The sequence below is a fragment of the Pterocles gutturalis genome, unplaced genomic scaffold (genome assembly GCF_000699245.1).
Source record: "Pterocles gutturalis isolate BGI_N339 unplaced genomic scaffold, ASM69924v1 scaffold4083, whole genome shotgun sequence".
NCBI lineage: Eukaryota > Metazoa > Chordata > Aves > Pterocliformes > Pteroclidae > Pterocles > Pterocles gutturalis.
In genome coordinates, this window is record NW_010117790.1 from 162060 (window position 1) to 178177 (window position 16118).

At 36.5% G+C, this 16118-nt stretch overlaps 1 protein-coding gene across 1 annotated transcript in view; it reads left to right on the plus strand.

The window, feature by feature from the left end:
* GABRG2 (gamma-aminobutyric acid (GABA) A receptor, gamma 2) overlaps positions 1–9692 on the plus strand; it is a 69628-nt gene extending 59936 nt beyond the window's left edge. Inside the window, exons 7-10 of the mRNA XM_010075913.1 lie at positions 3292–3444; positions 5447–5652; positions 7463–7486; positions 8967–9692. Coding sequence (XP_010074215.1) covers positions 3292–3444; positions 5447–5652; positions 7463–7486; positions 8967–9242 — 659 coding nt within the window. The 3' untranslated portion in view covers positions 9243–9692. The remainder of the gene's footprint in view (positions 1–3291; positions 3445–5446; positions 5653–7462; positions 7487–8966) is intronic.
* Positions 9693–16118: the final 6426 nt, after the last annotated feature.

Sequence of the window (16118 nt, forward strand, 5' to 3'; positions counted from 1 at the left end):
AGATGAAAGAATAATGAAAAGGTTATCAATTTTCCAAGCGAGGGCTAATGAATAACACTGTGCTAAGGATCAAGTCTGGCCATTTTATTTTTTTCCACTAAAATAGTGTCTTAGTTTGACAGCTTCATGCAGACATCACTCCAGGAGTGAAAAATCACCTCGGGCACAGAGACAATCTGAAAAGAGAGAGTATTTGAGCTGGTCCCAGCTGAAGTGCAGAGAAATCCATGAACAGAGTCAGAAAAAACACATGTGGATAAAAACAGGGCTGGGGCAAGGCTCCATCATGAAAGGTGTGATTAAAGCAAAGTACTGTCAAGCCCATGTTCCACAAGGGACTTAGTACATTTTACATTTTGTATGTACACGTTATGACAACTGATACTAGGCCCTGGTTTTTTTACATACATATCCATTAGGAAAGAAAGTCTTTGCACAAAGGAAACTGCAATAACATTTGTGAGGGTTGAACAAAATCCAGAACAACTAGGTCACTTTTTAACTCTTTGGAACCTTTTAGCAGAGAAATGTTATTTCTAAACATAATTGGTTAAGAAGTCCCATATTTAAACAAAAAAAAAAAAAAAGCAGAGGGAATTGTGTTCAACTAGACATAAAACACGTCCACCTGGAGTGGCTCCAGTTTGTGCAGCAAATGCTCTGTGACAGGACACTGCTCTTGCTCTATGGAAATAGATTGTCCTCTGAAGCGCCTCTTTGAGATGACAGAGAATTAAAAGTAATGTTTCTTTGCTTCTAAACGGACAGAGGCCTTTTCATGTTAGTTAACATTTTTAAAGCTCTTATGCATTACATTTTAAATTTAAAAAAATTATTTGAAAATAATGCATAAAATCCTGTAAAAATATTATTGTAATATCTTACTGTATAAAAAACACTCCTCATATTAAGGGAAAAATCCAGCCAAGTCTCCACAGAGACCAGACAACCATCACCAAGCTCTATAGAAGAAAACATGATTAAACAACGTATGTGGAAATGCTCTGTAAAATGGGAGGACTGAGGCTGCTCTCTCTATCTACACATATACATATATCCGTATGCTATCCACCCCACCATCTGGCTCGGCTTGCATACGCTGTTACTGAACAAGGACAGTGCATGACAGACACCTTGGCAGTATGCCCTGGTCTAGGTCACCTGGATTTGTCTGTTTGTTTTCTCAGCACAGGTGCTGAGTTTTGGATTTGACTCTAATACCTGTAAGAAAGCGCTGGCTTGTGCAGTAGGTATTTTCTGTTCTTTTGAATAAAAGTTCCTACAAGGCAAGAGTGCTAGAACTACCAAAACAGTTGGGCAAAAAGAGCTGTTCAAGTACAGGACAAAAAATGTGGAGACAGTAGTTTCCTAGGATCTGAGACACCTGTTCAGCTACTCCAAAGGGGGCAACAGCAACTGCAGCTTCAGAAAAAGAAGCAACAAAAGAAAGAAAAAATCAGGTTTTTTAAAATTTCAATTCTAAGCTAATCTTCTGTACCTTTTTATGTTCTCATCTATGTTTCGGTTTATACTTCACTTCTTTCTTCTGGTAATTTTGTCTCATTTAAGCAATATAATAACACTGAGCATGAAAACAGCCTTCTCCTTAAAACTGTTTGTATGGAAATAATACAGCTACTGCTTAAAGTAACCTCTACCATAGTCTAGCAGGAAAAAAAAAAAAACAACCCACGATTCTGAAATACCAGTGCTATTAATGGGCGTATACAAATGTGCACAAATAAAAAAAGTTAATTCCCAAAACTGACAAAAAAATCACTTTCTGAGAAGAAAGTTAATACATGATCCAGCTTAATGGGCATATACGAATGTGCACAAATAAAAAAGTTAATTCCCAAAACTGACAAAAAAATCACTTTCTGAGAAGAAAGTTAATACATGATCCAGCGAGATGAAGAATGAGTCATACTGTAATTTTATGGCTTCAGTTTTCCAGTCCTGATCAGTGGTGGTTTTTTTGGTTTGGGTTTTTTTTTGGTATATGAAGGACCATATAATGCAAACTTACCTGTGAATTAAGAGGATGATCAGACCATAGTTATTAAAATTGTTTGAACTAGTTGCCCATATTCAGCCATACCTCCTTGTAAACTACTCATATATCATATGGCTTTTAAAGTTTTTGGTTTAATTATAAGATTATATAATTAAATTAAAACCAGTTAATCCCTGGGATATGGACATTCATGTTGAAAAAAATAATATAACAAAGCAGCACAAGCTGGAAAATGATCTCTGAAGTTTCTTCTGTGACCAGGTTCAAAGGGATTATTCCGTGAGAAATTAAAATTTTAATTATGCCTGAAAAGAGAGAACTCAGTGTTAACTAAAGGTACTGATCTAAGCAGAATACACATTAACCACAGAGGCTCTTTAATAATGCTGGACAGCTATCTCGCTCTGAATTTGCAAATCCTATTCTGTTTCAGTTTGAGACTTCTCTGGACTGCATTCCACTGAATTGCAATAAAGTCTTTTGTAGCCTGGGGTTCTGTAGTTCTTTTGCAATCAAGATTTCCCAGGAGTGCTGCAATCTGTAGATGAGAACTAGGTTTTTTTAGTTTAGAAAAAAATAGATCAAAAAACTGAAACTTTGCTGTATTCCTGAATCCATATGGAATTTACTTAATAGTTTGAGAAGGAAAAAAACCTGGAAAAAGAATCACAAAGCTATTAAATAGGAATGATGTGCTATGCACACCAGAGTAACACATAGTCTGGCTTTTTTGGGCACTTAGGAGAGATGGGTTCAAGTTCTTTTAGAGGAGATAATACAACAGAAGATCTGCAGGCAAATAAAAAATTAATTACTGACACAGCCTAGCCCTGAAGAATAGTTGAGAACATGAATAATTTAGAAAGTACATCTGAAACATGCATTATTTGAGAGCAGAGCTGAGAGCATGCTAACAGGGACAGCACGGTGACTGGAGGCTTGCTGGACCACCACCACTCACTCAGCTGCTGTAAGAGGACTAGACCAGACATTTGCAAGTTATGAGGAATGACTTGGGTAGAAAGCAGCCTGCTGTGCTTCGCAAGCGAGGTTACCCTTGAAATCCTAAAGTACAAGTAACCCAAGTGAACCTGCAAGACTGTTTGCTTTCATAGTATTGAAAATCCACCAGTTCTTGAGCTCTGCTAGTGTTTGCCATCAGAATATTGAGTGAATATACCCCAGACCCAGAACAGGAAAACCCTAGCTATTATAGAAATTCTATGTTGAGTTTTTAACAAATTATTCTATCTCACTGTGCTTTTATTTTACAGGAGACTATGTAGTCATGTCTGTTTACTTTAACCTGAGCAGGAGAATGGGTTATTTCACTATTCAGACCTACATTCCCTGCACACTTATTGTTGTGTTGTCCTGGGTCTCTTTCTGGATTAATAAGGACGCAGTTCCAGCCAGAACATCACTGGGTGAGTTGTTCTTTCCTCCTGCTTTTAGTCAAGCGTTATGATGTTTAACTGACAACTCTGCAGATCACCAGTTTGTAAATATAAGAGGAGAGACAATTTCACACAAGCTCTCCTTGTTTAGAGGAATACAGTAATTTCCAAGGAATAACACAGTGTAAACCATATTTGCATCTCTTCCTTTTTACTGTCTCAGATCCTAACTCTGAGCATTGTAGACTGCCTACAATAAAACCTTTTGCATCTTCTCTGATGATAGCAATATTTTTTATAAACATCAAGAGGATGGGGAACACTGCTGGATTAGAGGCAGGGACGCATTAGTTTTATTTTCTCTACTTCCATATTATGGTGACTATCAATACAAATAAACTAAATACCAAGAAGGAGTCAATCTTTCTGGTTGTCTGTGCGCCATAGTGCTAAAAAGGGGAGAATGTAGTACCCTGACTCCTACTTCAGGGACCAACAATCAAATGTAGCCTTCAGGCCACAAAATCAACTGAATTTGGTGGTATCTAACATACAATCCATTAACATGTGACATACAATTAATCAGAATTAGCAGTTTCTACACACTTAGCAACTGCTCCACAAATAAACTAAAAGAGCAGTCAAATTAACCTTGCTTGTGCAAAGCAACCGTAGCTGTGTGTATTAGCAAAGACAATACATTCAACTGGAGAAAGTTAAACACATTTTCTACGTCTGCATTAAATCCACACAAGTGAGAATAATTTTAGTATTTCCTTCTGCATTTTCATTTCTTCACAGAACTACAGCACAGAGCACTGGAGTGCAAAATGAGGGACAGAATTTTCATTGCAGAACTGCCTTGAAGGAAACACAGAAAAGAGAGGGCCAGTGGCTGTCATGATAGAAATTTTAAGAGTTTTATTGCCTTTTGCTCTCTGTAAAGAGAGGTTATAAAATCTACTTTTAAGACATATAAAATTAATAAGGGCATTCAGCTCTTATTTTAAATTTTTCTTAGACATACAAAACAGACTGGTCAGCCTGTTGAGAACTGGTCTACTTGTAGCACTGAGGAAGTAAAATCAGTGGTATGAAATTTGACGTATAAAATGTGATGGATTTTAACTGTTCTGACACATTTTTAGTTTTCTTCACATCATAGTACAGGGAATAATGTTCTTAAAAGAGAAGGGATGGTGAGGCACATCACGGTACTTCTCCGTTACAGACTGCAGTCACTTACGAAGGCCAGAAGAGACACTGCTCTGGCACCGAGAGAAATCGGACCTCAGTGTTACAATTGTAAGGAGCCCTGAGACTCTGTCCAAGCTTTATATGCAAGAAATCCCTTAGCAGCAGATAATTTGTGTGGCAAGAGAAAGGAAATTTTTATTTCTTTATGTAGCACACATTAAAATCTACACATTTTCTTCCTCAAGTTCCTGCTGGATTACATGCCTTCTTAAGAATTTTAATTAATTTCTTCCTCATATAATGGCTGCAAGTGTCTCCTTGCTAACACTGGTAGCATTACCCTTCAACTAAAAATAAGCAAAACTTATCCCAACAGCACAAAAGTTTGAAATTGGTCTTGAGGTTCCTTTGAAGAATGGAGCAAACTGATTTTTATTCTCCATGATGATTTTCTCATTTTGACACAAGTTCTCTTCTTTCTAGCTCTGTTTCAGGGTTCGTGAACAAAACCTTCCAAACTAAATTTCTTAATTAAAAATAAACAAAAGTTCCAGAACTACAAAACTAAAAAACTAAGATTTCTTAGAATCAGCATCCATCTAACCGAAGCATTCTGCCAAGCAGCACTTGCAGTAACCATTGAAAAACCTTTCATAGCCCATGTTCATCCACAAAGCTCTCACTGAATCCACACTTTGCTGCTGGAATGAGCTGCTTAATATCTATGTGTCTGAACTCCAGGCATACTTGAAAAACAATCAGAGAGAGATAACTGGCAAAATCCATTTGTTACTTGAAGTAATAATATTTCTGTTGTTTTCTATCTATTTACCAGGTATTACAACTGTCCTGACAATGACCACCCTAAGTACAATTGCTCGTAAATCTCTTCCCAAAGTCTCCTATGTGACAGCAATGGATCTTTTTGTGTCAGTCTGCTTTATTTTTGTTTTCTCTGCACTGGTAGAATATGGAACTTTGCACTACTTTGTCAGCAACAGAAAGCCAAGCAAGGATAAAGACAAAAAGAAGAAAAATCCAGTATGTATCATTTTACCAGCTAGATCCAAAATTCAATTATGTTTTGTGAGAGAGCATTTAAATCCCTCTTTATGCTTGTATTTTCTTTTCAGACTTTGCTATTACACATATACATTCTTCCTTTGTATTAACAGAAATGCAAACATTCACCTTGAAAACGAAAATCTGGGTGCCAGAGAAACTAGTTTCTTAGAATAAGGATCCTTTTAAACAAAATGTTCTGCAAATCACAACTATCACCAAAATCATTATTTATGTTGTAGATAGAGCTCTTGTTGTGACCTTTATGGAAGAACTGTCCATTTCTTTCTCTTAGCTTTAACAATATTCTCTGCCATTATCTTATGTATTATTGAGATTATTGTTTTTATTATTATCAGGACTACAGTTAAACTTTTATATTCAAACTACGGAGTGTGCTTTTTCTAAGTCTCCTTAAGCATCTGTTTCCTTTTCATTGTTTCCTATCTTCATTTTCCTGTATTTCTTACCTCCTTTATCTATTTCTCTCCCTTAGAAAGTGATTTGGCTAGCAGTTTACAATGTTATTTATAGTTGCATGCTACATAATAATTAAAAAATGTGTATAATAGCCACAACAAAAAAATTCTGGAAATACCTTCAGCAGGGGTTTGGGTTTTGCCCAGATAGGGAAAAAGTTTGTTGCTTGTTTTGTCCAGGATAGACTTCTTCTTGCTTTTTGCAACTGAGCTGGAAAGTCTGTTGTCTAGAATCTCTGAGGTGAAAAGAATTAGTGGAAAATCCTAGAGAAAAAAGTAGCTTGTCTACCAAAAAAAAAAAAACCCCCAAACAAATATGCTTGCGAAAAATGTGAAGAACAAGTGTTTTACACGGGGAGAGTATTTTCAAATCCATTTCAGGCATCTAGGAAACAATGAAGTCACTTGGATTTGCTCTGCTAAAATCTTCAAGGACTTTTGAAGGTATTCTCCCCTAGTTAAAATATAAAGCACAAAAATAATATCGCAAATATACTAAAGAACCTTTTGTTACATGATATAATTTCAAATTTAAAAGCTGTTGAGAAATAGACTCCGGGGGAAAAAACAACTAAATGTATGTACACCTAAAAGACTATAGAGGAAGAATTCTCAGCTAACCTTAGGTGTGCTGAAGTCAGATCTGACCACAGGCCTCTCTTCTGCTCAAAAGAAAGAAAGAGGCACTTCGGGAGGGTGATGCTTCCTAGCCTTACTTAGGCTGAAATAAAAGGCTGTGTGCATGTATGTCTTTCAAAGTCAACTAAAGGAGCAAAGATTAACTACCTCCAAGTCAGTTGTCTCACTTCAAGATGTCCATACAATGGCAGATTACTTGTTCTTTACATTACTTACCTGTGAGCATCTGGGGACAAACAGAGCTGCAAATGACTGCCTGGATCCTAATCCCAGAGTCTAAAAAACTTAAAAGTTCAGGACCCAGTTTGCAGGTAAAAATAATATTTTATACAAAGTGTTTTTATGAACAATGAACAGTTTCCTCTTTCAAAACAGTTCAACATAAAAGATTGGAATCCCCTGGGAATATGAACAGATCTAAATGGAGTTTGATATCTCATGTCTTTGGCCCAGATGTAGTTACAAGACAGGGACAAGTCAAAGATGTAGTGATTTTATACTACAGATATTTGTTTAAATTGCTGTTATCCCAACCTTTCTATAAATTTAGTTCTTTTTGACTATGTTTTAGAAATATATTTTTAATTTACATTATTTTTGTCTCTTTCCTTTCTTTCTTTCTTTAATTTAACAAACCCCTCTGATTCTCTTTTCTGTCTACAAAATGAAAGCTTCTTCGGATGTTTTCCTTCAAGGTATAATGTTTTTTGGAATGGAAATTCACTGCATGCGACTGCTGAATTTAACTATTAGAGCTTATATGAGAGTGGTGTTTTGTTGTTTTTTTCTAAAGAGACATCTAAGCATTCTACTCAAGGTAACTTTCTAATCAAGTAGAATGGTTACATATTCCTAAGCAATTTGGAGAGTTGATTCAGCAGCCCAAATACTGATTCATTATGGTTCTGAACTTACCCAAGTTCAAGAGTGACCAGCATTATTGGATCGCATGAATTAAGAGAGTTTAATGTTAAAACATTTCTGCTTCTCTCTTTCTCAATTTGCCATGGGATCCAATACCACCAGCTACACCAAAAACCTGCAATACACCCTTTTAGAACTCGGCTCTGACCTGCCTTTTTAACCTTTGTGGGTTCACTCCAAATTATAAAACCACATCTCTTCTGATGTTGACTTGAACAAAATTCAATGTCACCATCAATTACTCAAATACTGCTCCTCATGCAAAAAAAGTCAGAGTTTTGAAAGGGTTTAAGATGCATACATATTTTTAATGCTGTCACTGGGTCAACACACTCTTAGCAAATTATCAAATGTATCTAGCGATGTTCCACACCTAAACCTTATCTTCATTCAGAAATGCAGAGATTTTGTAAAAAAAAAAAAAAAGCCAAAACAAACAAAAAACCAGGGAAAGAAATAACACATAAAATAAAAGTCAATAAATTTACATACTTCTGGAATGGAATTGTTGTTATTTTACCCTAATAACTATCATCAGGAAATTTCAACGCCTGTCATCCTAGTGTTCGCCAATGCTTAATTTTCTCAATGCATTCCAAATATATATGTGTGTACATATACATGTACAGCTAATATACAAAATTTGGAACATGTTGAACCTTCTAGTTGGTGAACATCAGTATGATGAACTGCATCTGTTCAAACAACTGGAGAGTCTTACAGGGATTCTTCTAACCTTATTCAAAAGACCCAGTTTTTGCCATTTTTCCTGTATATATATATATATATTTGCTCCTTTCTCAACACAAACCACCCCTACATTAAAATCCTGCATTGACAATTGATTATTTCAGTGCCTTCCATGTGCAATACACAAATTGACTTAAGATATCAAGCAGCGATATAAAATGTAAAACACAAAAGAAATTCAAAATACCATCAGTTACATTTCTGAATGTTTCATTTAACCTCTAATGTTTGCATAGTTTGGCATTAAAGCTAATTGTCCACAGCTGTTAACTTTATATTGATTTGTGCTGCTTTCTTGTCAAGTTAAAGTGTACGATGCACCTGATTTTAATAAGCTCAAGGTAATATTACCATTAGAACCCCTCAGCAATTTCCCATGTACCCCACACAGAACCATCATTCACATGTTGACCATTAGTTTCTATGTCTGTGTCAGTCTGGTGATAATAACAGATTCTCTCTCTCCTGCCATCTTTTTCTTTTCTTGCCACTCCACCTTAGGCACCTACAATTGACATCCGGCCTCGATCAGCTACTATTCAAATGAACAATGCTACACACCTCCAAGAAAGGGATGAAGAATACGGGTATGAGTGTCTTGATGGCAAGGACTGTGCCAGTTTTTTTTGCTGCTTTGAGGATTGTCGAACGGGAGCATGGAGGCATGGAAGAATACACATCCGCATTGCCAAAATGGACTCCTACGCCCGCATCTTCTTCCCAACTGCCTTCTGTTTGTTTAACCTGGTGTATTGGGTATCGTATCTTTACCTTTAAAAACAGAAGGAAATCAGTGATATGAGCCTTACTCACTGAATTTCTTAGAGAGATGGTTTCCTAACTCCACTTGAAGTATTTATGATGCGCTTTATAGTGGTCTGAATTCTTTAGTGCCATAATCCGGTAAATATCAATCATATCATTTGTCCAAAAATTGCCATGAGGTTATTGTGAATTAAATGTCCATTCAACAAACCAAAACAATTTGAAATAAAAATAATATAAACAGGTAATATACAGCTATACCTGCTGGAATAGAGAGAAACAGAGCAGACAGGGCAAGGGGAGAATGGCGACATCACTTAACAGTTGGTAATGCTGCTTCAGACAGGAGTGACAGAGAGGAGAATGCCCAGGTAAAGTGCTGTACAGCTTGTTAACATTGGCTATAATTATGCTATAGCTTTATTCTCTGTGGGCTTTTCTTTTTGGAAGAGTCATCTCTCACTTTGAACAGGTATTATTAAGCTAGGAAAGTAACTACTTCCCACCCAGATAAAATCGACCTTTTCCTTTGCCATCCCTTTAAGAGCACATGTACAATGCTGTAAATATTTCAATACCTTGTAGTACATAAAGCCTAGTGCATGCATCTTTTGGAGACCAAAATAAATGAAACAAAGGTACCATAAAGTATTGTCTTTTATTTTGTGTCTCTGGATGTGCTATTGTAATTGAAATGTGGACAAAAATATTTTTTTCCTTGAAAAATTACCCCTTTCCCTCATGCATGGAAGATCCAAGCAGACAGCACTTTCATGTAAGACATTAGAGAAGCCTTAAGGATTCAAATAAATAACATGTAGACAAATCTGTATGGCCAATATAATAGCTCATAAAGTGTACTGTATGTGTCTGCTGCAGTTGTAGCCTTCATTTTCCATTGATAATGTTGCTACTGAATTTCCAGTAATTATACATTGCAAGATCAGCTTCCAAATTTAGTCCATGTGCTTCTATTGTTCTTTTCCCATGTTGAGGTCTATTTTTTTCCTTTCACACGTGTTTGTGGGGTTTTTTTTAAATTCTTTAATCCAGTCTGGGAAACAGCTTTTATTCTAGACATTATTTTTACATAAGATCTTCAAGTTCATTTTGAAACATTAGATTTTGTATGATATATACACATACACGTCTGCCCATTCACGTCCTTGATCAGCAATAGTTGTTGTCAGTGCTGCTTTTCACTCGGTGAGTACCTTTACTGAAACCAACCTTTACCATGGCTAGCACACAGTTTATAGATAGCCTTGAAAATAAAAGGGAACAAAGGATGTCCTGGCTAATCACATGTACGCAGTTTATATGTATTTAAAATCTCCAACCCACCTGGGTGAATCTTGAAACCAATTTATCCACCGGTTTTCAGAAACAGTATGATGCTCAATTATGCAACCTTAAGCACATGTAAATATGACTGACCTTTTTTTCTAATTTTCAAAGGTGTAAAATGTCACCTCCAGGAAAGTGGGCTTGCAGATTGCAAAGATTGAAACCTATCATTACAGAATTACAAATAGCTAAAATGGAGGAAAAGGAAAGCTTTCCAATGTTTGTATAGTTTTGGAAATAAAAATGTATAAAAAAAGGAATAATTCTTGATCATAAATTGCTCCTTGTCAAATGTATTTGAAAACATTTTAATAAAGGAATTGCACACACTTGTGGACTTTTTCAATAAAACTGCTGCACTCAATTCCAGTTTTCTTGTGATTAGTTTGTAAAAAGCATGCTTCAAGGGCTAGACTCCTTAACTAGTCTGATTCATCAGCTGCCTGAATATAAGTGATTATAATCCTCATAACCCTCTGCATTGTCTCATTTTGTAGTCAAATGGCTCACCCACATAACTTTCAAGGCTGAAGACTAAATCTTTAAAATCCTTTTGAAGATTATTTTATTCTTAAAAAAAAAAAAAAATGGAGATAACCTTTCAGAATCTGCTTATAGAGAGCCTCCCATCCCCGAATGAGTCAATCATCCTTCACAAGGAAATGTGTTTTTAGCTGGTGCCAGATAGATCACTAATTTTTTTTTCCCCCTGTGATCAGTGATTTCTCAGCTTTCTGTTAGTTCCTTGCAGTTAATAAGAATGGCTTTTAAGGTTTCAACTTTTACCTAGATCTTTCCCTGCTCCCAAACAGGTTTTGTACAGATCATTATGAATCTCAGCCCAAATGAGCACTTTAATTCCCTCAGTCCAGGTGCATTTCTGTTAACACATTCACATTTTTTCTGTCAAGGTCTGTGAAATTAAGGAGTCAGTGACACTAAGTACTTTACAGCAGTTGAGCCATCAGATTACATGTACCAACAGAAAGCCTGCGACACTGAATAATGAGCTGTGATAATGAGGAATAAACAATCAGACCCCTCACTTGTGCAAGCTGGCCTTCTCCTTCCAGCAAGGGAGGAGTTTAAAGACTGACATACCCCTATCTCAGTAATGTAAACCACACAAAAGGGAAGAGTGTGCCACACCTACAGATAAGGTGTTGAGTGAACTTTTCCCACCATGTATCACTACACAAAGCAAAGGAAATAAACCTTGAATCAGTCATAACCCAACACCTTGGCTCCTGCCACACTTATTAGGGGGATCTGTCATCTCCTTCTTGGGAAAACAGATGAGATTCAAAAAGACAGTTCATGGAGAAACACGTATTCCCAGTGAGAAACTAACACCAAAGCACAATCTAGTGCTAACTAAACAAAAAGTATAGTGTTCCTCTGAACAGAGACTGTATTACCTATTTGGTACAGAGTCAAAAGATGACCTTTGGATTGTAAAGCCAGACTGCCACCACAGCACACCAAACAGCAAGCAAAATAGTGTTAGCGTATGATGAGGGTTACTATTCAGAAGAAAACTGCTCAGAAACCCACCTATATAGACATATTCACACATACTTATTATATAAAGCATTATATTAATATATACATTATATACATTAACTTTCCCAGTTGGGTTCTAATGAAGAAACTCATTCCTGACGCAACAGACATGCTACGTTTTCAAAGCTCATCCCATTGCAGATAGCTACTACTGCTCTGGGATACATCTGAGGATGTTTAGATAGTCATGAAGAGTTGCGTCAAGTACACACCAACGGCACAATTATTTACTTGCTCTTTATATTCCAAGAGTATGTAGGTGTACTGACCAAGACAAGGCATGGTTGTCCCAGGGATTATGTCATATGTTCACATCAAAAGATAACAATCTCAAAGCGTTTCTAAAACATTATACATTTCTAACATTCACAAACCCCAGTTTGTAAAAAAAGTGCTGATATTGAGAGATATCATGGGACTCAAGAATAGTTCTCCTCTCCTCAATGTTAGGCAACCACAAAAGACTAGCCAGGATTGAATAGTTTTCCCACAGTCACTTAATCTACCTAACATGAACAGACTGGTCAAACAAACTATGTGTATCAGTTTCAACAACGCAGCAATTGCAGCAAATACTGGCATCTACTGGAGGTCCAAATATTTGGACCTCTTTCTTCCTGTGCCCCCAAAGCTCTTCAGTCTAAAAACACAGGTAGAAAAAGGAAAAAAAGAAGAATTATAAAATACTGAATGAATAATGTGAGAAATGGAACAAGAAAGCTTTGTTAACTGCACAGATTTTAGTAGACAGCATTACTTTACATGGAACCAAAAAAAGAATGGGGAAATACATAGTTTTAGAACATCTGCCTTAACACAAAATCTGGGTTTTGTAGGATCATGGTAGATGAGCTGTAAACTGGGATTTAAAAGAGGATAAAGAAGGATTTTTTCAGGTTTGCTAAAGTGTTTCTCATGCTACAGAGGAAAGACAGGACTAAGTAAGAAAGCATGGGAGAAGCTGGTAGTTGAGGCATGAAACCAAGGCAATGAAACTAATGACACAGAGGCTGAAGTCAATATTGAGCTGATCCAGTCTATTCAGCCTGCAGCTGAGAATGGAATTAGAGAATCAACAAAAGAATTTGCTGAGTTATGTAAGAATTATGTACATTAATGGACTAAAGAGGCAGCCCAAAGCAACAAGCTAAAAAGAGGAATTCAGAGGCAATACGATCCATAAAAAAGACAATAATTGTCAAGGCCAGAATAATGAAGGTTGCTGCTCTCTGAACCAAATAGAGCACATTTAGGGGTCAGGCCTCATCTACATGGGTGAAGAACCAGATTTTGGTTATGCTATGGCAGAAAGTTAATGTTATCTTAGACCTAGCTATTAATTTCCAAATATGGACTTAATGAAAAATAAAGCCTGTTCATGGGCTTCTGCAGCAGGAAGAATAAAGCCCCTTATTTTAAGCTAAGGGTTCCCAGGCAGAACCCAATACTAAGTATGAACACAGGAAGAATAGTGAAAATATAAAGGAGCCATCTAAATGAAACTTAATTACAGCCCAGGGGAAAAAGTGACATTGTAAAATGCAAGTGTTGTCTTTCAAACAAAATTTCAGTTGCTTTGCAAAGAGAATTTAATTAAATCTTATGAAAAGCTTCACAGGTAAATCAGTTTATTATACCCATGAGAGATCTATTTCTCTATTTATAAAAATTAAAACCAATCCACTTTCCTTCTTTATTTAGAAGGATCCTTCAGATGAAAAGATTTAGACTTACCACTGACACATTACTGCGTTTTTCTTTTTAAAGTCAAGATTTACAATGAAAAACAATCTGTTGAATATGTAAAAGAAAGTTCATGACCTTTAAAAGATCTTGAATAACAGACATGAACTAAAAGCTTTGCTTACAAGTCAGCAAACCCATTTGAATAATTCATTCCAGAATGTTGAATTAGTTCAGAATATAAACAGTTTTTTAAAAAGGTTGAATTTCTTGCAGGGGAAAAAAAGCACAGTATGATAAGTCCAGGTAACATTTTCTCATTTGGACTCACATAAAACTCACATTGATTATCAAAATGAGAAAAGGGAAAATAAGAAATAAGTACAGATTAATACAGCTTTAATTCAATCAGTATGAAAAACATAAGAAATATTGATCTTTCCACCAGACACATGCTTTTTGATACTGGCATACTGAAAACTATACCTGATGAGGATTAACCAGGCATCACTCTCTTTAGAATGTTCAGGTATATGCTATAAGCCTGACTCTAGATTCATTCATTCTGAGAAGCCTAACCTTAATTTACCCATAGGAAGGAGAAGAAAAAACAAAACAAAACAAAAAACCCCACCACAACAAACAACAAAAAACCCCACACCTTCCCCAAAAAAACTCAAAACCGAGACTTCTCATTTTGTTCCTAAAATGAGACACAAGCACATAGAGACATCTACCAAGCTAATATATTTACAAGCTGTCTATAAAAATAGCAGATGAGGCTATAAAGTGCTTGTAAATCAGACAGAACTGCTGGATACTTTGCTGTATTAAAGAAGAAAAAAGTATACCAATTTACCATGCCTTTATTAAAAAATAATCTGCATGTTTGTATTGACAAAACAATGTATATTCAAAAATTCTCATAATTCATTTCAGTGTTCCCTTAAGACTACAGGTGGACTAGACCAAAAATTTCAGCAATTCTATAAGCTCACAAATCTATTCAGATTTCAGAGGTTTTTCTACTTCTCATTCTTGTTCTACTTATATCAGTGCGCTTTAATCTACTGCCACAGTGAGATTTCCTGGAGAAAAAGGCATTTTCCTTTTGCTCTTTCCAATTCCTTTGCCCTCACTGGACATTCGGCTGAATTTGACAGCTTTCCTACTGCTGATCTAGCTGCTCTGCCTGTGTAGTGTTCTGTCCCATAAATCACCATCCTCGCAGCTACACCCAAATCTGAGAGTCCATTTCAACTCTGAAAAACTATTTTAATTTGAAAACTATCCCTTTTAAAGAAACTGCAGGTTAAGTTGTCAAGTTAATGGACTCAATACTAGAGACAAGACAGACCTATGGCTACCTTCAGGCTTGCCTTGACTTCACTTGTTTTCAGGAGAGCTGGTGCCAGCTCTCATTAAGGCCCATTCTCTCTACACTGAACTCTAACAGCCCAGGGAGTACCCACACTTACACAACGTGCAAACCCTGATAACATGCTGGTGTGGCACAAATCTCACCAAAGCTGTACCTTCCCCAGACTGCCTGGGTCCCCACCACTGCTGCTGGTGTCAGGCACCTGAGGATGCTGGCTACAGATGCTCAAGCTCCTCAAGTATTTCTGGAAAGCAGACAATGGTCACACCAAAACAGCTGTCACTAATTCCTTCAGACCCCAAGTAACATTTCATGAGCATTTTTTTGGCTACCCTCCTTGGTTCCAGTAGCTTTGCCAGTTTCTTAGGAGTCTTCAGTGACTCTTTTGGAAAAACACGCACTAGCTGAGCACACCCAGGATGGTCCTTGGGAGAGTCTTACTGTCAGAGAATCACAGGTGGAGACTATACAGGGATGAAGGCAGGCAGTCCACTAAATGTTATAATGTTTGAATCAAAACAAAACATTTGTTCTTCAGCTCAAACACTTGGGATATATAAGAAATATCAAGTCTAAAGAATAAAAACACTCAACAAAATGAAACTGCAGCTTAAGATACAGTCAGTTATACAAATGTTTTTCTCTCTGTATTTCTACGGATTAATTCGCAAAAAAAAAAAAACCAACAGCAAAAAGGAAAAAAAATCTGTAATAAAACAAACTACAAAGAATATCAAGTACACCTCTAATTTTGATTTGTCAGAATAATATTTTTACTTTTAAATTTACTGTAGAAACATCCTAAGTTAGCCTTCGTTACAAAGGTGGGTGAGCAACAGGGAGCGTGGCTGTCCTGCTCCCCTCTAGGGCCCATGGAACATTGGGACAGCCAAGTGCAAACTGACAAAACAGGT